The 20,308-nt window shown below is 51.2% G+C and overlaps 1 protein-coding gene across 1 annotated transcript in view; it reads right to left on the bottom strand.

Moving 5' to 3' along the window:
• mrps2 (mitochondrial ribosomal protein S2) overlaps positions 1–11,560 on the bottom strand; it is a 35,061-nt gene extending 23,501 nt beyond the window's left edge. Inside the window, exons 1-2 of the mRNA XM_072488964.1 lie at positions 11,462–11,560; positions 1,715–1,846 (exon numbers count right to left, since the gene is read on the bottom strand). Of these exons, the coding sequence (XP_072345065.1) occupies positions 1,715–1,846; positions 11,462–11,480 (151 nt within the window). The 5' untranslated portion in view covers positions 11,481–11,560. The remainder of the gene's footprint in view (positions 1–1,714; positions 1,847–11,461) is intronic.
• Positions 11,561–20,308: the final 8,748 nt, after the last annotated feature.

Below are 20,308 nucleotides of genomic sequence, written 5' to 3'. Positions count from 1 at the left end.
AGTACTGACCCTCTGACAGTGCGGCGCTCCCTCAGTACTGACCCTCTGACAGTGCAGCACTCCCTCAGTACTGACCCTCTGACAGTGCGGCACTCCCTCAGTACTGACCCTCTGACAGTGCAGCACTCCCTCAGTACTGACCCTCTGACAGTGCAGCACTCCCTCAGTACTGACCCTCTGACAGTGCGGCGCTCCCTCAGTACTGACCCTCTGACAGTGCAGCACTCCCTCAGTACTGACCCTCTGACAGTGCGGCACTCCCTCAGTACTGACCCTCTGACAGTGCAGCACTCCCTCAGTACTGACCCTCTGACAGTGCGGCACTCCCTCAGTACTGACCCTCTGACAGTGCAGCACTCCCTCAGTACTGACCCTCTGACAGTGCGGCACTCCCTCAGTACTGACCCTCTGACAGTGCGGCACTCCCTCAGTACTGACCCTCTGACAGTGCAGCACTCCCTCAGTACTGACCCTCTGACAGTGCGGCACTCCCTCAGTACTGACCCTCTGACAGTGCAGCACTCCCTTAATACTGCATATGTCAACAGTGGCTCAATTCCTGTCATTTTTGCCTCTTTGTCACAAGGCTCCAGATTGAAGTCTAACTCCAGGGTTTGACCACAAAAATCAAAGCGGGTCCTCCCTGTACAGTACTGATTGATGCAGTGCTGCAATGAGATGCTGTCTTACTGATGTGACATCTTAATCTTTTTTTATTATTGTCACAAGTCGGTTTACATTAACGCTGCAATGAAGTTTCTGTGAAAATCCCCTAGTCGCCACATTCCGGCGCCTGTTCGGGTACACTGAGGGAGAATTCAGAATGTCCAATTCACTCAACAGCGCGTTTTTCAGGACTTGTGGGAGGAATCCGGAGGACCCGGAGGAAACCCACGCAGAGACGGGGAGAACGTGCAGACTCCGCACAGACAGTGACCCAAGCCGGGAATCGAACCTGGGACCTGTCACTGTGGAGCAACAGTGCTAACCACTGTGCTACTGTACCATCCCGGGCATGGTAAAACACAGGGCACATTTGCCCTCACATTTGGACAGTATATCAAAGACGGGTTGGTGAGTTATTTATTGTGTTCCTCAATGGACATGACTGCGATAGATTATCATAGAATTCCAAAAGTGCAGGAAGCCATTCAGTCCATTGAGTCTGCACCGACCCTCTGAAGCAGAACCCTACTTCGGCACCCTCACCCGCCCTATCCCTGTAACCCCACCTAACCTGCACATCGCTGGACACTAGGGGGCAATTTAGCCTGGCCAATCCATCTAACCTGCACATCTTTGGACTATGGGAAGAAATTACACCAGGAGGAAACCCACACAGACCCAGGGAGAAAGTGCAAACTCCAAACAGACAGTCACCAAAGGCTGGAATTGAACCCGGTCCGTGGTGTTGTGATGCAGCAGTGCTAACCACCGGCCGGGTGCCTGGTGCTCTGAGGCAGTTGTGCTAATCATTACTGCCCCATATCTACTTATTGTCACATTGCTGTTTTTGGTAGCTTCCTAAGCACAGTCTTCCAGTCACATTACATTATAACAGTGACCACATTTCAAAATACTTTGTTATCTGTGATACTCTTTCAAACGTTCTGTGGTCTCAAAACGTTCTTTAGAAATGAACATTTTCCCCCCCTCAGTCCAGGTTCTAATTGCAGAAAGATGAAATGTTCCGAATAATCAGCTCATGACTGACCTTCTTGCACAGACTCCGGTAATGTTGGGGTAGGAACCTCAGCATGTCTATGCAGTTGGTCTTTTGGTTGATACCTTGGAACTGGCACAGAGAGGCTGGTGCGGGTGGTTACGCAGGCCAAGCGTGGCAGCACTGGGAGAGAGAGAGCATGGAGTTAGAAACACACGCACCTGAGACATGGCGTGAGAAACATACGCACCTGACAGACATGGCGTTAGAAACACACGCACCTGACAGACATGGCGTTAGAAACACACACACCTGACAGACATGGCGTTAGAAACACACGCACCTGACATACATGGAGTTAGAAACACACGCACCTGACATACATGGAGTTAGAAACACACGCACCGACAGACATGGAGTTAGAAACACACGCACCTGACATACATGGTTAGAAACACATGCACACCCTGACAGACATGGCGTTAGAAACACACGCACCTGACATACATGGAGTTAGAAACACACGCACCTGACAGACATGGCGTTAGAAACACACACACCCGACAGACATGGAGTTAGAAACACACGCACCTGACAGACATGGCGTTAGAAACACACGCACACCTGACAGACATTGCGTTAGAAACACACGCACCTGACAGGCATGGCGTTAGAAACACACGCACCTGACAGACATGGCGTTAGAAACAGACACACACCCGATAGACATGGAGTTAGAAACACACGCACCTGACAGACATGGAGTTAGAAACACACACCTGACAGACATGGAGTTAGAAACACACACACCTGACAGACATGGAGTTAGAAACACACACGCACCTGACAGACCTGGAGTTAGAAACACACACCTGACAGACATGGAGTGAGAAACACACAGGCACCTGACAGACATGGAGATAGAAACACACACACGCCCGATAGACATGGAGTTAGAAACACACGCACCTGACAGACATGGAGTTAGAAACACACACCTGACAGACATGGAGTGAGAAACACACGCATCTGACAGACATGGAGTTAGAAACACACACACCTGACAGACATGGAGTTAGAAACACACACGCACCTGACAGACATGGCGTTAGAAACACACACGCACCTGACAGACATGGCGTTAGAAACACACGCACCTGACAGACATGGAGTTAGAAACACACACCTGACAGACATGGAGTTATAAACACACGCATCTGACAGACATGGAGTTAGAAACACACACCTGACAGACATTGAGTTAGAAACACACACGCACCTGACAGACATGGCGTTAGAAACACACACACACCTGACAGACATTGAGTTAGAAACACACGCACATGACAGACATGGAGTTAGAAACACACACCTGACAGACATGGAGTTATAAACACACGCACCTGACAGACATGGAGTTAGAAACACACGCACCTGACAGACATGGAGTTAGAAACACACACACGCCCGACAGACATGGAGTTAGAAACACACGCAGACCTGACAGACATGGCGTTAGAAACACACACCTGACAGACATGGCGATAGAAACACACGCACCTGACAGACATGGAGTTAGAAACACACACGCACCTGACAGACATGGCGTTAGAAACACACGCACCTGACAGACATGGAGTTAGAAACACACACCTGACAGACATTGAGTTAGAAACACACACGCACCTGACAGACATGGCGTTAGAAACACACACACACCTGACAGACATGGCGTTAGAAACACACGCACCTGACAGACATGGCGTTAGAAACACACGCACCTGACAGACATGGCGTTAGAAACTCACGCACACCTGACAGACATGGCGTTAGAAACACACACACACCTGACAGACATGGCGTTAGAAACTCACGCACACCTGACAGACATGGCGTTAGAAACACACGCACACCTGACAGACATGGCGTTAGAAACACACGCACACCTGACAGACATGGAGTTAGAAGCACACGCACCTGACAGACATGGAGTTAGAAACACACACACCTGACAGACATGGAGTTAGAAACACACACACCTGACAGACATGGAGTTAGAAACACACGCACCTGACAGACATGGAGTTAGAAACACACACCTGACAGACATGGCGTTAGAAACACACGCACCTGACAGACATGGAGTTAGAAACACACACGCACCTGACAGACATGGCGTTAGAAACACACGCACCTGACAGACATGGAGTTAGAAACACACACCTGACAGACATTGAGTTAGAAACACACACGCACCTGACAGACATGGCGTTAGAAACACACACACACCTGACAGACATGGAGTTAGAGACACACACCTGACAGACATGGAGTTAGAAACACACTCCTGACAGACATTGAGTTAGAAACACACGCACCTGACAGACATTGAGTTAGAAACACACGCACCTGACAGACATTGAGTTAGAAACACACGCACCTGACAGACATGGAGTTAGAAACACACGCACCTGACAGACATGGAGTTAGAAACACACGCACCTGACAGACATGGCGTTAGAAACACACACGCACCTGACAGACATGGAGTTAGAGACACACACCTGACAGACATGGAGTTAGAAACACACGCACCTGACAGACATGGAGTTAGAAACACACGCACCTGACAGACATTGCGTTAGAAACACACACACCTGACAGACATGGAGTTAGAAACACACACACGCCCGACAGACATGGAGGTAGAAACACACGCACACCTGACAGACATGGCGTTAGAAACACACGCACCTGACAGACATGGCGTTAGAAACACATGCACCTGACAGACATGGCGTTAGAAACTCACGCACACCTGACAGACATGGCGTTAGAAACACACGCACCTGACAGGCATTGCGTTAGAAACACACGCACCTGACAGACATGGAGTTAGAAACACACACGCACCCGACAGACATGGCGTTAGAAACACACGCACACCTGACAGACATGGAGTTAGAAACACACGCACCTGACAGACATGGAGTTAGAAACTCACGCACACCTGACAGACATGGCGTTAGAAACTCACGCACACCTGACAGACATGGCGTTAGAAACACACGTACACCTGACAGACATGGAGTTAGAAACACACGCACCTGACAGACATGGAGTTAGAAACACACACGCACCCGACAGACATGGCGTTAGAAACACACGCACCTGACAGACATGGTGTTAGAAACACACGCACCTGACAGACATTGCGTTAGAAACACACGCACCTGACAGACATGGAGTTAGAAACACACACGCACCCGACAGACATGGCGTTAGAAACACACGCACCTGACAGACATGGAGTTAGAAACACACGCACCTGACAGACATGGAGTTAGAAACACACACGCACCCGACAGACATGGCGTTAGAAACACACGCACCTGACAGACATGGAGTTAGAAACACACACGCACCCGACAGACATGGCGTTAGAAACACACGCACCTGACAGACATGGTGTTAGAAACACACGCACCTGACAGACATGGCGTTAGAAACACACGCACCTGACAGACATGGAGTTAGAAACACACACGCACCCGACAGACATGGCGTTAGAAACACACGCATCTGACAGACATGGAGTTAGAAACACACGCACCTGACAGACATGGAGTTAGAAACACACACGCACCCGACAGACATGGCGTTAGAAACACACGCACCTGACAGACATGGAGTTAGAAACACACACGCACCCGACAGACATGGCGTTAGAAACACACGCACCTGACAGACATGGAGTTAGAAACACACACGCACCCGACAGACATGGCGTTAGAAACATACGCACCTGACAGACATGGAGTTAGAAACACACACACGCCCGACAGACATGGAGGTAGAAACACACGCACACCTGACAGACATGGCGTTAGAAACACACGCACCTGACAGACATGGCGTTAGAAACACACGCACCTGACAGACATGGCGTTAGAAACTCACGCACACCTGACAGACATGGCGTTAGAAACACACGCACACCTGACAGACATGGAGTTAGAAACACACGCACCTGATAGACATGGAGTTAGAAACACACACGCACCCGACAGACATGGCGTTAGAAACACACGCACCTGACAGACATGGAGTTAGAAACACACGCACCTGACAGACATGGAGTTAGAAACACACACGCACCCGACAGACATGGCGTTAGAAACACACGTACCTGACAGACATGGAGTTAGAAACACACACGCACCCGACAGATATGGCGTTAGAAACACACGCACCTGACAGGGTTTATTCCCGGGTTAACTCCGGGTTTACTCGGGGTTTATTCCCGAGGTTCTCGGGGTCTATTCCTGGGTTCCTCGGGGTTTATTCCCTCGTTCATCGGGGTTTATTCCCGGGTTTCTCCCCAGGTTTACTCGGGGTTTATTCCCGGTTTTCTTGGGGTTTATTCCCATGTTTCTCAGTGTTTATTCCTGGGTTTCTTGGGGTTTATTCCTGGCGTTACTCCGCGTCTACTCCCTGGTTCATTGGGGTTTATTCCCGGTTTACTCGGGGATTATTCCCGGGTTCCTCAGGGTTTATTCCCGGTTTACCCGGGGATTATTCCCGGGTTTCTCCAGGTTTATTCCTGGCTTTACTCGGGGTTTATTCCCGGTTTACTCGGGGTTTATTCCCGGGTTTCTCAGTGTTTATTCCCGGGTTTACTCAGGGATTATTCCCGGGTTTCTCAGGGTTTATTCCCGGGTTTACTCGGGGATTATTCCCGGTTTACTCGGGGATTATTCCCGGGTTCCTCAGGGTTTATTCCCGGTTTACTCTGGGATGTTTACTCATTGAAAACAGCGCGAGAGGAGAGAGAGCCGGGAGATTTAAAAAGCGCGGGAGCTGCGAGTCAGAGCGGAGATTTTAAAAGATCGCGGCCTAGTTTCGGGAGCCGTTCGGAGGAGGAGGAGCAGTCTCTGTCAGGGAGAGAACCTGAGAACATCTAAGACCCTCAGAAGGTAAGTAAGTGATTTTTACTCATTTTTACTTTTATACCTTTTTCAAATTGTGTGTGTCGGGGGGAAACTGAAGTGACATCACAGAAAAGCTGTGACCTGAGTGGCTGGTTTGGATTCTACACGAAATTAAAAAAATTAAGCATTGGTAACTAATTAAACATAATTACTTAATTATAATTTAGAGGGGTATCTAAGCCAGAGATCGGAGAGTACTGTATTTAGCTTTCGCATTTATATTAGAAATCTAGTGCTAGGAAACAGATAGTTAACAGTAACTTTAAAAAATATATATATTTTTTTTTAAAATTTTGAACTTTTAATTTTAATTAATTGACGCAATGTCAGTTAGAGGGGTGCAGTGCTCTGACTGTGAGATGTGGCAGGTCCGGGAGGCTTCCAGCATCCCGGATGGCTTCATCTGCAGAAAGTGCACCCAACTGGAGCTCCTCACTGACCGCATGGTTCGGTTGGAGCAGCAATTGGATGCACTTAGGAGCATGCAGGTGGCGGAAAGCGTCATAGATCGCAGTTATATAAATGTGGTCACACCCAAGGTGCAGGCAGAGAAATGGGTGACCACCAGAAAGGGCAGGCAGTCAGTGCAGGAATCCCCTGTGGTTGTCCCCCTCTCGAACAGGTATACCCCTTTTGATACTGTCGGGGGGGATAGCCTATCAGGGGAAAACAGCAGCAGCCAGAGAAGTGGCACCACGGATGGCTCTGATGTTCAGAAGGGAGGATCAAAGCGCAGAAGAGCAATAGTAATAGGGGATTCTATAGTCAGGGGCACAGATAGGCGCTTCTGTGGACGTGAAAGAGACTCCAGGATGGTATGTTGCCTCCCTGGTGCCAGGGTCCAGGATGTCTCCGAACGGGTAGAGGGCATCCTGAAGGGGAAGGGCAAACAGGCAGAGATCGTTGTACATATTGGTACTAACGACATAGGCAGGAAGGGGCATGAGGTCCTGCAGCAGGAGTTCAGGGAGCTAGGCAGAAAGTTAAAAGACAGGACCGCTAGGGTTGTAATCTCGGGATTACTCCCTGTGCCACGTGCCAGTGAGGCTAGAAATAGGAAGATAGAGCAGCTAAACACGTGGCTAAACAGCTGGTGTAGGAGGGAGGGTTTCCGTTATCTGGACCACTGGGAGCTCTTCCGGGGCAGGTGTGATCTATATAAGGACGGGTTGCATCTAAACTGGAGAGGCATAAATATCCTGGCCGCGAGGTTTGCTAGTGTCACACGGGAGGGTTTAAATTAGTATGGCAGGGGGGTGGGCACGGGAGCAATAGGTCAGAAGGTGAGAGCATTGAGGGAGAACTAGGGAATAGGGACAGTGGGGCTCTGAGGCAGAGCAGACAGGGAGAAGTTGCTGAACACAGCGGGTCTGGTGGCCTGAAGTGCATATGTTTTAATGCAAGAAGTATTACGGGTAAGGCAGATGAACTTAGAGCTTGGATTAGTACTTGGAACTATGATGTTGTTGCCATTACAGAGACCTGGTTGAGGGAAGGGCAGGATTGGCAGCTAAACGTTCCAGGATTTAGATGTTTCAGGCGGGATAGAGGGGGATGTAAAAGGGGTGGCGGAGTTGCGCTACTGGTTAGGGAGAATATCACAGCTGTACTGCGGGAGGACACCTCAGAGGGCAGTGAGGCTATATGGGTAGAGATCGGGAATAAGAAGGGTGCAGTCACAATGTTGGGGGCTTTACTACAGGCCTTCCAACAGCCAGCGGGAGATAGAGGAGCAGATAGGTAGACAGATTTTGGAAAAGAGTAAAAACAACAGGGTTGTGGTGATGGGAGACTTCAACTTCCCCAATATTGACTGGGACTCACTTAGTGCCAGGGGCTTAGACGGGGCGGAGTTTGTAAGGAGCATCCAGGAGGGCTTCTTAAAACAATATGTGGACAGTCCAACTAGGGAAGGGGCGGTACTGGACCTGGTATTGGGGAATGAGCCCGGCCAGGTGGTAGAAGTTTCAGTAGGGGAGCATTTCGGTAACAGTGACCACAATTCAGTAAGTTTTAAAGTACTGGTGGACAAGGATAAGAGTGGTCCTAGGATGAATGTGCTAAATTTGGGGAAGGCTAATTATAACAATATTAGGCGGGAACTGAAGAACCTAGGTTGGGGGCGGATGTTTGAGGGCAAATCAACATCCGACATGTGGGAGGCTTTCAAGTGTCTGTTGAAAGGAATTCAGGACCGGCATGTTCCTGTGAGGAAGAAGGATAAATACGGCAATTTCCGGGAACCTTGGATAACGAGATATTGTAGGCCTCGTCAAAAAGAAAAAGGAGGCGTTTGTCAGGGCTAAAAGGCTGGGAACAGACAAAGCCTGTGTGGAATATAAGGAAAGTAGGAAGGAACTTAAGCAAGGAGTCAGGAGGGCTAGAAGGGGTCACGAAAAGTCATTGGAAAATAGGGTTAAGGAAAATCCCAAGGCTTTTTACACGTACATAAAAAGTGTAGCCAGGGAACGGAAAGGCAAGGGAATCTATGGGTGGAGCCAGAGGAAATGGGCGAAGTACTAAATGAATACTTTGCATCAGTATTCACCAAAGAGAAGGAATTGGTAGATGTTGAGTCTGGAGAAGGGTGTGTAGACATTGGGTCACATTGAAATCCAAAAAGACGAGGTGTTGGGCGTCTTAAAAAATATTAAGGTAGATAAGTCCCCAGGGCCTGATGGGATCTACCCCAAAATACTGAAGGAGGCTGGAGAGGAAATTGCTGAGGCCTTGACAGAAATCTTTGGATCCACACTGTCTTCAGGTGATGTCCCGGAGGATAGCCAATGTTGTTCCTCTATTTAAGAAGGGTAGCAAGGATAATCCAGGGAACTACAGGCCGGTGAGCCTTACTTCAGTGGTAGGGAAATTACTGGAGAGAATTCTTCGAGACAGGATCTACTCCCATTTGGAAGCAAATGGACGTATTAGTGAGAGGCAGCATGGTTTTGTGAAGGGGAGGTTGTGTCTCACTAACTTGATAGAGTTTTTCGAGGAGGTCACAAAGATGATTGATGCAGGTAGGGCAGTGGATGTTGTCCATATGGACTTCAGTAAGGCCTTTGACAAGGTCCCTCATGGTAGACTAGTACAAAAGGTGAAGTCACACGGGATCAGGGGTGAGCTGGCAAGGTGGATACAGAACTGGCTAGGTCATAGAAGGCAGAGAGTAGCAATGGAAGGATGCTTTTCTAATTGGAGGGCTGTGACCAGTGGTGTTCCACAGGGATCAGTGCTGGGACCTTTGCTCTTTGTAGTATATATAAATGATTTGGAGGAAAAAGTAACTGGTCTGATTAGTAAGTTTGCAGACAACACAAAGGTTGGTGGAATTGCGGATAGCGATGAGGACTGTCCGAGGATACAGCAGGATTTAGATTGTTTGGAGACTTGGGCGGAGAGATGGCAGATGGAGTTTAATCCGGACAAATGTGAGGTAATGCATTTTGGAAGGTCTAATGCAGGTAGGGAATATACAGTGAATGGTAGAACCCTCAAGAGTATTGAAAGTCAGAGAGATCTAGGAGTACAGGTCCACAGGTCACTGAAAGGGGCAACACAAGTGGAGAAGATAGTCAAGAAGGCATACGGCATGCTTGCCTTCATTGGCCGGGGCATTGAGTATAAGAATTGGCAAGTCATGTTGCAGCTGTATAGAACCTTAGTTAGGCCACACTTGGAGTATAGTGTTCAATTTTGGTCGCCACACTACCAGAAGGATGTGGAGGCTTTAGAGAGGGTGCAGAAGAGATTTACCAGAATGTTGCCTGGTATGGAGGGCATAAGCTATGAGGAGCGGTTGAATAAACTCGGTTTGTTCTCACTGGAACGAAGGAGGTTGAGGGGCGACCTGATAGAGGTCTACAAAATTATGAGGGGCATAGACAGAGTGGATAGTCAGAGGCTTTTCCCCAGGGTAGAGGGGTCAATTACTAGGGGGCATAGGTTTAAGGTGAGAGGGGCAAGGTTTAGAGGAGATGTACGAGGCAAGTTTTTTACGCAGAGGGTAGTGGGTGGCTGGAACTCGCTACCGGAGGAGGTAGTGGAGGCAGGGACGATAGGGACATTTAAGGGGCATCTTGACAAATATATGAATAGGATGGGAATAGAAGGATACGGACCCAGGAAGTGTAGAAGATTGTAGTTTAGTCGGGCAGTATGGTCGGCACGGGCTTGGAGGGCCGAAGGGCCTGTTCCTGTGCTGTACATTTCTTTGTTCTTTGATTATTCCCGGTTTACTCGGGGTTTATTCCCGGGTTATTCCCGGTTTACTCGGGTTATTCCCGGGTTACTCGGGGTTTATTCCCGGGTTACTCGGGGTTTATTCCCGGGTTATTCCCGGGTTACTCGGGTTATTCCCGGGTTACTCGGGGTTTATTCCCGGGTTACTCGGGGTTTATTCCCGGGTTACTCGGGTTATTCCCGGGTTATTCCCGGGTTACTCGGGTTACTCGGGTTATTCCCGGGTTACTCGGGGTTTATTCCCGGGTTACTCGGGGTTTATTCCCGGGTTACTCGGGGTTTATTCCCGGGTTATTCCCGGGTTATTCCCGGTTTACTCGGGTTATTCCCGGGTTACTCGGGGTTTATTCACGGGTTTATTCCCGGGTTACTCGGGGTTTATTCCCGGGTTACTCGGGTTATTCCCGGGTTATTCCCGGGTTACTCGGGTTATTCCCGGGTTATTCGGGGTTTATTCCCGGGTTACTCGGGGTTTATTCCCGGTTTACTCGGGTTATTCCCGGGTTATTCCCGGGTTACTCGGGTTATTCCCGGGTTACTCGGGGTTTATTCCCGGGTTACTCACCACTCTGGAGAAGGCGCATCGCCACCAAATTCTCAATTCCAACTTTATGAAGCTGCAGGAAGGATGTCCGAGTAACTTCCGGTGGGTGCGCGGCGGGGACCTCAGCAACATGGCGGCCGCAGCGGCCCGGAAGCGCGGAGGGGACCTCAGCAACATGGCGGCCGCAGCGGCCCGGAAGCGCGGCGGGGACCTCAGCAACATGGCGGCCGCAGCTGCCCGGAAGCGCGGCGGGGACCTCAGCAACATGGCGGCCGCAGCGGCCCGGAAGCGCGGAGGGGACCTCAGCAACATGGCGGCCGCAGCGGCCCGGAAGCGCGGCGGGGACCTCAGCAACATGGCGGCCGCAGCTGCCCGGAAGCGCGGCGGGGACCTCAGCAACATGGCGGCCGCAGCGGCCCGGAAGCGCGACGGGGACCTCAGCAACATGGCGGCCGCAGCGGCCCGGAAACGCGGCGGGGACCTCAGCAACATGGCGGCCGCAGCGGCCCGGAAGCGCGGCGGGGACCTCAGCAACATGGCGGCCGCAGCGGCCCGGAAGCGCGGCGGGGACCTCAGCAACATGGCGGCCGCAGCGGCCCGGAAGCGCGGCGGGGACCTCAGCAACATGGCGGCCGCAGCGGCCCGGAAGCGCGGCGCGGACCTCAGCAACATGGCGGCCGCAGCGGCCCGGAAGCGCGACGGGGACCTCAGCAACATGGCGGCCGCAGCGGCCCGGAAACGCGGCGGGGACCTCAGCAACATGGCGGCCGCAGCGGCCCGGAAGCGCGGCGGGGACCTCAGCAACATGGCGGCCGCAGCGGCCCGGAAGCGCGGCGGGGACCTCAGCAACATGGCGGCCGCAGCTGCCCGGAAGCGCGGCGGGGACCTCAGCAACATGGCGGCCGCAGCGGCCCGGAAGCGCGACGGGGACCTCAGCAACATGGCGGCCGCAGCGGCCCGGAAACGCGGCGGGGACCTCAGCAACATGGCGGCCGCAGCGGCCCGGAAGCGCGGCGGGGACCTCAGCAACATGGCGGCGTGACTGCGCCTGAAGGGCCGAAGTACTGAGGGAGTGCTGCACTGTCAGAGGGTCAGTACTGAGGGAGTGCCGCACTGTCAGAGGGTCAGTACTGAGGGAGCGCCGCACTGTCAGAGGGTCAGTACTGAGGGAGTGCTGCATTGTCAGAGGGTCAGTACTGAGGGAGTGCTGCACTGTCAGAGGGTCAGTACTGAGGGAGTGCTGCACTGTCAGAGGGTCAGTACTGAGGGAGTGCCGCACTGTCAGAGGGTCAGTACTGAGGGAGTGCCGCACTGTCAGAGGGTCAGTACTGAGGGAGTGCCGCACTGTCAGAGGGTCAGTACTGAGAGAGTGCTGCACTGTCAGAGGGTCAGTACTGAGGGAGTGCTGCACTGTCAGAGGGTCAGTACTGAGGGAGTGCCGCACTGTCAGAGGGTCAGTACTGAGGGAGTGCCGCACTGTCAGAGGGTCAGTACTGAGGGAGTGCCGCACTGTCAGAGGGTCAGTACTGAGGGAGTGCCGCACTGTCAGAGGGTCAGTACTGAGGGAGTGCCGCACTGTCAGAGGGTCAGTACTGAGGGAGTGCTGCACTGTCAGAGGGTCAGTACTGAGGGAGTGCCGCACTGTCAGAGGGTCAGTACTGAGGGAGTGCCGCACTGTCAGAGGGTCAGTACTGAGGGAGTGCTGCACTGTCAGAGGGTCAGTACTGAGGGAGTGCCGCACTGTCAGAGGGTCAGTACTGAGGGAGTGCTGCATTGTCAGAGGGTCAGTACTGAGAGAGTGCCGCACTGTCAGAGGGTCAGTACTGAGGGAGTGCCGCACTGTCAGAGGGTCAGTACTGAGAGAGTGCCGCACTGTCAGAGGGTCAGTACTGAGGGAGTGCTGCATTGTCAGAGGGTCAGTACTGAGGGAGTGCCGCACTGTCAGAGGGTCAGTACTGAGGGAGAGCTGCACTGTCAGAGGGTCAGTACTGAGGGAGTGCTGCACTGTCAGAGGGTCAGTACTGAGGGAGTGCTGCACTGTCAGAGGGTCAGTACTGAGGGAGTGCCGCACTGTCAGAGGGTCAGTCCTGAGGGAGTGCCGCACTGTCAGAGGGTCAGTACTGAGGGAGTGTCGCACTGTCAGAGGGTCAGTACTGAGGGAGAGCTGCACTGTCAGAGGATCAGTACTGAGGGAGTGCCGCACTGTCAGAGGGTCAGTCCTGAGGGAGTGCCGCACTGTCAGAGGGTCAGTACTGAGGGAGTTCCGCACTGTCAGAGGGTCAGTACTGAGGGAGCGCTGCACTGTCAGAGGGTCAGTACTGAGGGAGTGCTGCACTGTCAGAGGGTCAGTACTGAGGGAGTTCCGCACTGTCAGAGGGTCAGTACTGAGGGAGCGCTGCTTTCCAGTAGAGGGCTCCCTGTGGCTCAGAGTGAGAATCCCAGATGTCGCTGACACAAGGACCGGGATTCTCCAATCCTGCGGCCAAGTTCTGACATGAGAAGTGTCGTGAGTCACTCCGGCGTCAATGGACCTCAGCAGGCAGCTATCCACCCCTTTCTAGGGGCTAGTACAGCGCCGGAGTGGTGTCTGCAGCTCCGGCGCTCCAAAGCCGGTTAGAGTTTGTGCATGCGCGTGGGTTCCTGTCTCTGCGCCGGACCAGGGCTACATGGCAGAGCCTACAGGGGCTCGGCGCGGAAGAACCTAGGCCCCCAAGGAACCAGCCTGCCCGCCGATCGGTGCGCCCCGATCGCTGGCCAGGTCACTGTGGAGGCCCCCAGGTCAGATCCACCCGCCCCCCGCCAGGATGGCCCCTGTAGACAGAACAATAACTATAATTAAATGGGCAGCAAATACAAGTGGCTAACTATTATCTAATACTTAGCACCCCTTTGTTAAATTACCTCGCTCTCAGACGTTAGACACAAACACAGAGGGGAAAGAGGGGTGTAAATAAAATAGGAAAAGTAAAAGGATAAAAGTTTTTGTTTCAAATGGACGTTTTCCAGTAAGATTCTTTTTAGTTTGGACCTTCCATTGGGTGTTCCTGCTTTCCGTCTGTGATGGGTTTCACTGTAGATTCATCAGGATCTCAAGACTTCTCTGCAGATTCAGACCCAACAGGCAGGAAGCATTTTGGAGAAAAAGAGAGAGAGAATTTCACAGCTTCTCTCAGAATCCACGACCTTCCCGCTGGATCCTCAGAAAACCTCCGCCTGGCTGAGTGTAATTGCCAGTCCCACCGGCGTGGATTAGATGAGGTCCATACCGATGGGACCTGGCTTGGAGGGCAGCTTGCGGAGTCCTCGGGGTGGGGGGGGTGCGGGGGGATCCGGCCTCGGGCGGGTCCCCCACAGTGGCCTGGCCCGCCATCGGGGCCCACCGATCTGCGGGCGGGCCTGTGCCGTGGGGGCACTCTTTCCCTCCGCGCCAGCCTCTGTAAGTCTCCACGATGGCTGGCGCGGAGACCAAACCCGCTGCGCATGCGCAGGAAACGTGCTGGCGCTCCTGCGCATGTGCCAACTCGCGCTGGCTGGCGGAGGCCCTTCGGCGCCAACCACTCAAGCGCCGGCCTAGCCCCTGGAAGTGCGGAGGATTCCGCACCTTCCGGGCAGACCGACGCCGGAGTGGTTCTCGCCGCTCTTTGGCGCGGGTACGGTCCGTCCCGCCGGTTGCGGGAGAATCCCGGCCCAGGTCTGTGAATTAAATATCCAAGGGTACGCAGTATTTCGGAAAGTTAGACTGAAAGGAATAGGAGGTTGCATAGCCTTGCTGGTGAGGAAGGGCATCAGTGCTGTAATTAGACATGACAAAGCACTGGAGATCAAGATGTGGAATCTGTCTGGATACAAAGAAGAGATAACAAAGGGAAGAAGCCCTTGGTGGGAGTAATCTCCAGGTCCCCAAACAGCAGCTACACAGTGGGGCACAGTACAAACCAGGAAACACTGGGGGCTTGCAAGAAAGGTACGGCAATAATAATGGGTGACTAGGGGAATCAAATTGGCCAGGGTAGCCTGGAGGCAGAGTTCATTGAATGTATCATAGATTGTTTCCTGGAACAGTATGTTGGGGAACTAACCAGGGAGGAGGCGACTCTCGATTTGGTTTTGTGTAATGAGGAGGGATTAATTAATGACCTCATATTTAAGTATCCTCCAAGGAGTAGTGACCATAGTACCGGAGAATTCAAAATTCAGTTTGGGGCGAGAAACTGGAGTCCCACACTCGTGTTCTGAAATTAAACAAAGGAAATTACATAGGTTTGAGGTCAGATTTGGTCTGTATAGACTGAGCAGGAAGGTCAGGGAACATAGAACATTACAGCGCAGTACAGGCCCTTCGGCCCTCGATGTTGCGCCAACCTGTGAAACCACTCTAAAGCCCATCTACACTATTCCCTTATTGTCCATACATCTGTCCAATGACCATTTGAATGTCCTTAGTGTTGGCGAGTCCACTACTGTTGCAGGCAGGGCATTCCACGCCCTTACTACTCTCTGAGTAAAGAACCTACCTCTGACATCTGTCTTATATCTATCTCCCCTCAATTTAAACCTATGTCCCCTCGGGCTAGACATCACCATCCGAGGAAAAAGGCTCTCACTGTCCACCCTATCTAATCCTCTGATCATCTTGTATGCCTCAATTAAGTCACCTCTTAAACTTCTTCTCTCCATACCAGGCAACATTCTGGTAAATCTCCTCTGCACCCTTTCCAAAGCTTCCACGTCCTTCCTATAATGCGGCGACCAGAATTGCACGCAATACTCCAAATGCGGCCGCACCAGAGTTTTGTACAGCTGCAACATGGCCCCATGGCTCCGAAACTCAATCCCTCTACCAATAAAAGCTAACACACCGTACGCCTTCTTAACAACCCTCTCAACCTGGGTGGCAACTTTCAGGGATCTATGTACATGGACACCAAGATCTCTCTGCTCATCCACACCACCAAGAATCTTTCCATTAGCCCAGTACTCTGTCTTCCTGTTATTCCTTCTAAAATGAATCACCTCACACTTTTCTGCATTAAACTCCATTTGCCACCTCTCAGCCCAGCGCTGCAGCTGATCTCTGTCCCTCTGTAACTTGTAACATCCTTCCGCACTGTCCACAACTCCACCGACTTTAGTATCATCTGCAAATTTACTCACCCATCCTTCTACGCCCTCCTCCAGGTCATTTAGAAAAATGACAAACAGCAGTGGCCCCAAAACAGATCCTTGTGGTACACCACTAGTAACTGGACTCCAGTCTGAACACTTCCCATCAACCACCACCCTTTGTCTTCTTCCAGCTAGCCAATTTCTGATCCAAACTGCTAAATCTCCCTGAATCCCATGCCTCCGTATTTTCTGCGTTAGCCTACCGTGGGGAACCTAATCAAACGCTTTACTGAAATCCATATACACCACATCAACTGCTTTACCCTCATCCACCTGTTTGGTCACCTTCTCAAAGAACTCAATAAGGTTTGTGAGGCACGACCTACCTTTCACAAAACCGTGTTGACTATCTCTAATCAAATTATTCCTTTCCAGATGATTATACATCCTATCTCTTACAAACCTTTCCAAGACTTTGCCCACAACAGAAGTAAGGCTCACTGGTCTATAGATTCCCCTTCTTGAACAAGGGGACAACATTTGCTATCCTCCAGTCTTCTGGCACTATTCCTGCAGACAAAGATGACTTAAAGATCAAAGCCAAAGGCTCAGCAATCTCCTCCCTAGCTTCCCAGAGAATCCTAGGATAAATCCCATCCGGCAAAGGGGACTTATCTCTTTTCACACTTTCCAGAATTGCTAACATATCCTCCTTATGAACCTCAAGCCCTTCTAGTCTAGTAGCCTGAATCTCAGTATTCTCCTCGACAACATTGTCTTTTTCCTGTGTGAATACTGATGAAAAATATTCATTTACCAGCTCTCCTATCTCCTCGGACTCCAAGCACAACTTCCCACTACTGTCCTTGACTGGCCCTACTCTTACCCTAGTTAGTCTTTTATTCCTGACATATCTATAGAAAGCTTTAGGGTTATCCTTGATCCTACCTGCCAAAGACTTATTATGTCCCCTCCTGGCTCTTCTTAGCTCTCTCTTTTGGTCTTTCCTAGCTAACTTGTAACTCTCGAGCGCCCTAACTGAACCTTCACGTCTCATCTTTACATAAGCCTCCTTCTTCCTCTTGACAAGTGTTTCGACTGCTTTAGTAAACCACGGTTCCCTCACTCGACCACTTCCTCCCTGCCTGACAGGTACATACTTATCAAGGACATGCAGTAGCTGTTCCTTGAACAAGCTCCACATTTCCATTGTGCCCATCCCCTGCAGTTTTCCTCTCCATCCGATGCATCCTAAGTCTTGCCCCATCGCATCATAATTGCCTTTCCCCCAGATATAACTCTTGCCCTGCGGTATATACCTATCCCTTTCCATCACTAAAGTAAACGTAATCGAATTGTGGTCACTATCACCAAAGTGCTCACCTACCTCCAAATCCAACACCTGGCCTGGTTCATTACCCAGTACCAAATCCAATATGACCTCGCGTCTCGTTGGCCTATCTACATACTGTGTCAGGAAACCCTCCTGCACACATTGGACAAAAACGGGAAGGGCAGGAAGGCTAAAAGGTAGGACAGCTGATGGGCAGTAGCAGTTGTTTAAGGAGATACGCAATTCCTATCAACTAAAATATCTCCCAGTGAGGAAGAAAGATGGGAAGAGGGGGAAAAATAAGGAGGTTAAGGACAATATAAAGACAAAAACTGAGTTATATCGTATAGCAAAGGACAGTGGCAGGTTGGAAGATTTGGAAGCTTTCAAACATAAACAAAGGGTTACTAAAAAAGTAATAAAAAGATTTCCCCACTACAAAGAAGTATGGAGGGTTATGGAGAACGGGCAGGACGGTGGAGTTAAGGCCAGGGTGGGCTCAGCCATGATTGAATGATGGAGCAGACTCGATGGGCCAAATGCTCTAATTCTGTCCCTGTATCTTATGAACTTATGAAAATCAGACTTTTGCTTTGTGAGCCAACTCAAAATTACCTGCCATTTCTGCTGCCTGTCCAGCAGTTTTAACTCTTTTCCACATGAATTGTCACTACTGCAGAATTTAATCTTTAAATTCCACCAAAATAATTGTTTACCTAAGAGTGTCATACATTTGGCCTATTTTAAATGCTTAGCTGATCCACTTAGCTGATCTCATCTTGGCCTTAACTCCAGCCTCCTGCCTGTTCTCCATAGCCCTTCAACCCAGTGTGTCCGGGTAGCTGGGGGAACGTTGCAGTCTCCTTGTGGAGGACATCCCTCAGTTGCATGTATCGGAGTTCGTCCCCTTTCGGGAGTGGAGCTTTTCTGTTAGTTCCTACACCGTCACCTCTATGTACATGTCCCTTTGTCCTGTCTCCACATTTTGAAATCGGCATCTATTGTTGCCAGAATTAATTTATGTTTTTTGCAGATGGGGGCCGTAACCGACCAAGGTTGAAATGATGCCTGAGTTGGTTCCAGGTCCCTAGTGTGGCCACCACCACCGAGTTTTTAATGTACTTGGTGGGGTGGGTAATGGGTGTGGGGCCGAGGCCAGTGTTCAGAGGGATGTCCTTCATACAGGAGGTCGCCTCCTTTTGCACCCATTCTGCCTCCGGCTCCTCACCCACCCTTGTACACTTTCTGCTTTGGCTGCCGGGGTAGAATAGGAGGTTTGGCAGTGCCCCCCCCCCCCTCCCCCATACTCATCCTTCTTTAAAAGACATTTTTATGGATCCTGGGGGTTTTCTCCACCCACACGAACGCCATAATTAGTTTATCTCCCTGAGTGAAGAAGATTTTGGGGATGATGATCAGGAGGGATCTGAATAGGAAGAGGAATCTTGGCAACACGTTTATTTTTATTGTCTGCTCTCTTCTCGCCAGGGCAAGCGGGAGTGGGTCCCTCCTCCGCAGGTCTCTCTTTACCTTTTCCACTAAGCTTGGCAGGTTCCACTTACGGATCCATGTCCAATCGTCGTCCACCTGGATCCCAGTATCGGAACGTGATTTGGGCCAGTTTGAACGGCAGCTTTTCAACTCTGATTCTACGGGGTTCACGGGGAGGATTTTGCTCTTGCTCAGGAAGATTTCACTGTTGTTCAGGTTAAGTTTGTAAACTGAGAAGGTTGCCAATCCCCTCAGGAGTTCCATTATTCCTCCCATGCAGGCAAGGAGATTTGAGATGTAGGTCATCCACACAGAGTGAGACTGCTCTCTCTGCTTCCCCTTGGATGGCTCTCCACCCTTTCGATGGCCTGAGGGCAATAGCCAGTGGCTCAGTTGGCAGGGCAAATAGCAGTGGGGAAAATGGGCATCCCTGCCTCGTGCCTCTGCACAGCTGGAAGTATTCAGAGCTGGTGGAGTTTATCCACACTCGCCATGGGAGCACTGTGTAGCAGTTTCACCCACACACTGAACTCTGGCCCAAACCCAAACCATTCCAGTACCTCCAGGAGGTACTTCTGTTCGACTTTGTCGATGGCCCTTGCAGTGTCCGGAGAACTGATCACTTCTGCTGTCTCCTCCCCGGGTGGGTTCACAGCCACATTCAGCAGGCACCTGATGTTTGCCATTAGCTGTCTGCCCTTGACAAACCCGGTCTGATCTTCCTCAACTACCTCCGGTACTCAACCCTCCTGTCGCCTCGCCAGGGCTTTCACCAGGACTTCAGCGTCAGTGTACAGGAGTGAGGTCTGTATGACTTGCATTCCGTTTTGTCTTTGTCTTTTTTTAGGATCAGGGGTATCGAGGCCTGTGCCAGCGCAGGAAGAGCAGGACCCTTCGCAACAGCGAATCATCAAAATCTCCCGTAAGTGTGGGGCCGG

Source organism: Scyliorhinus torazame, chromosome 22 (assembly GCF_047496885.1).
Source record: "Scyliorhinus torazame isolate Kashiwa2021f chromosome 22, sScyTor2.1, whole genome shotgun sequence".
Lineage (NCBI taxonomy): Eukaryota > Metazoa > Chordata > Chondrichthyes > Carcharhiniformes > Scyliorhinidae > Scyliorhinus > Scyliorhinus torazame.
This window is presented reverse-complemented; position numbering and strand designations above follow the sequence as displayed.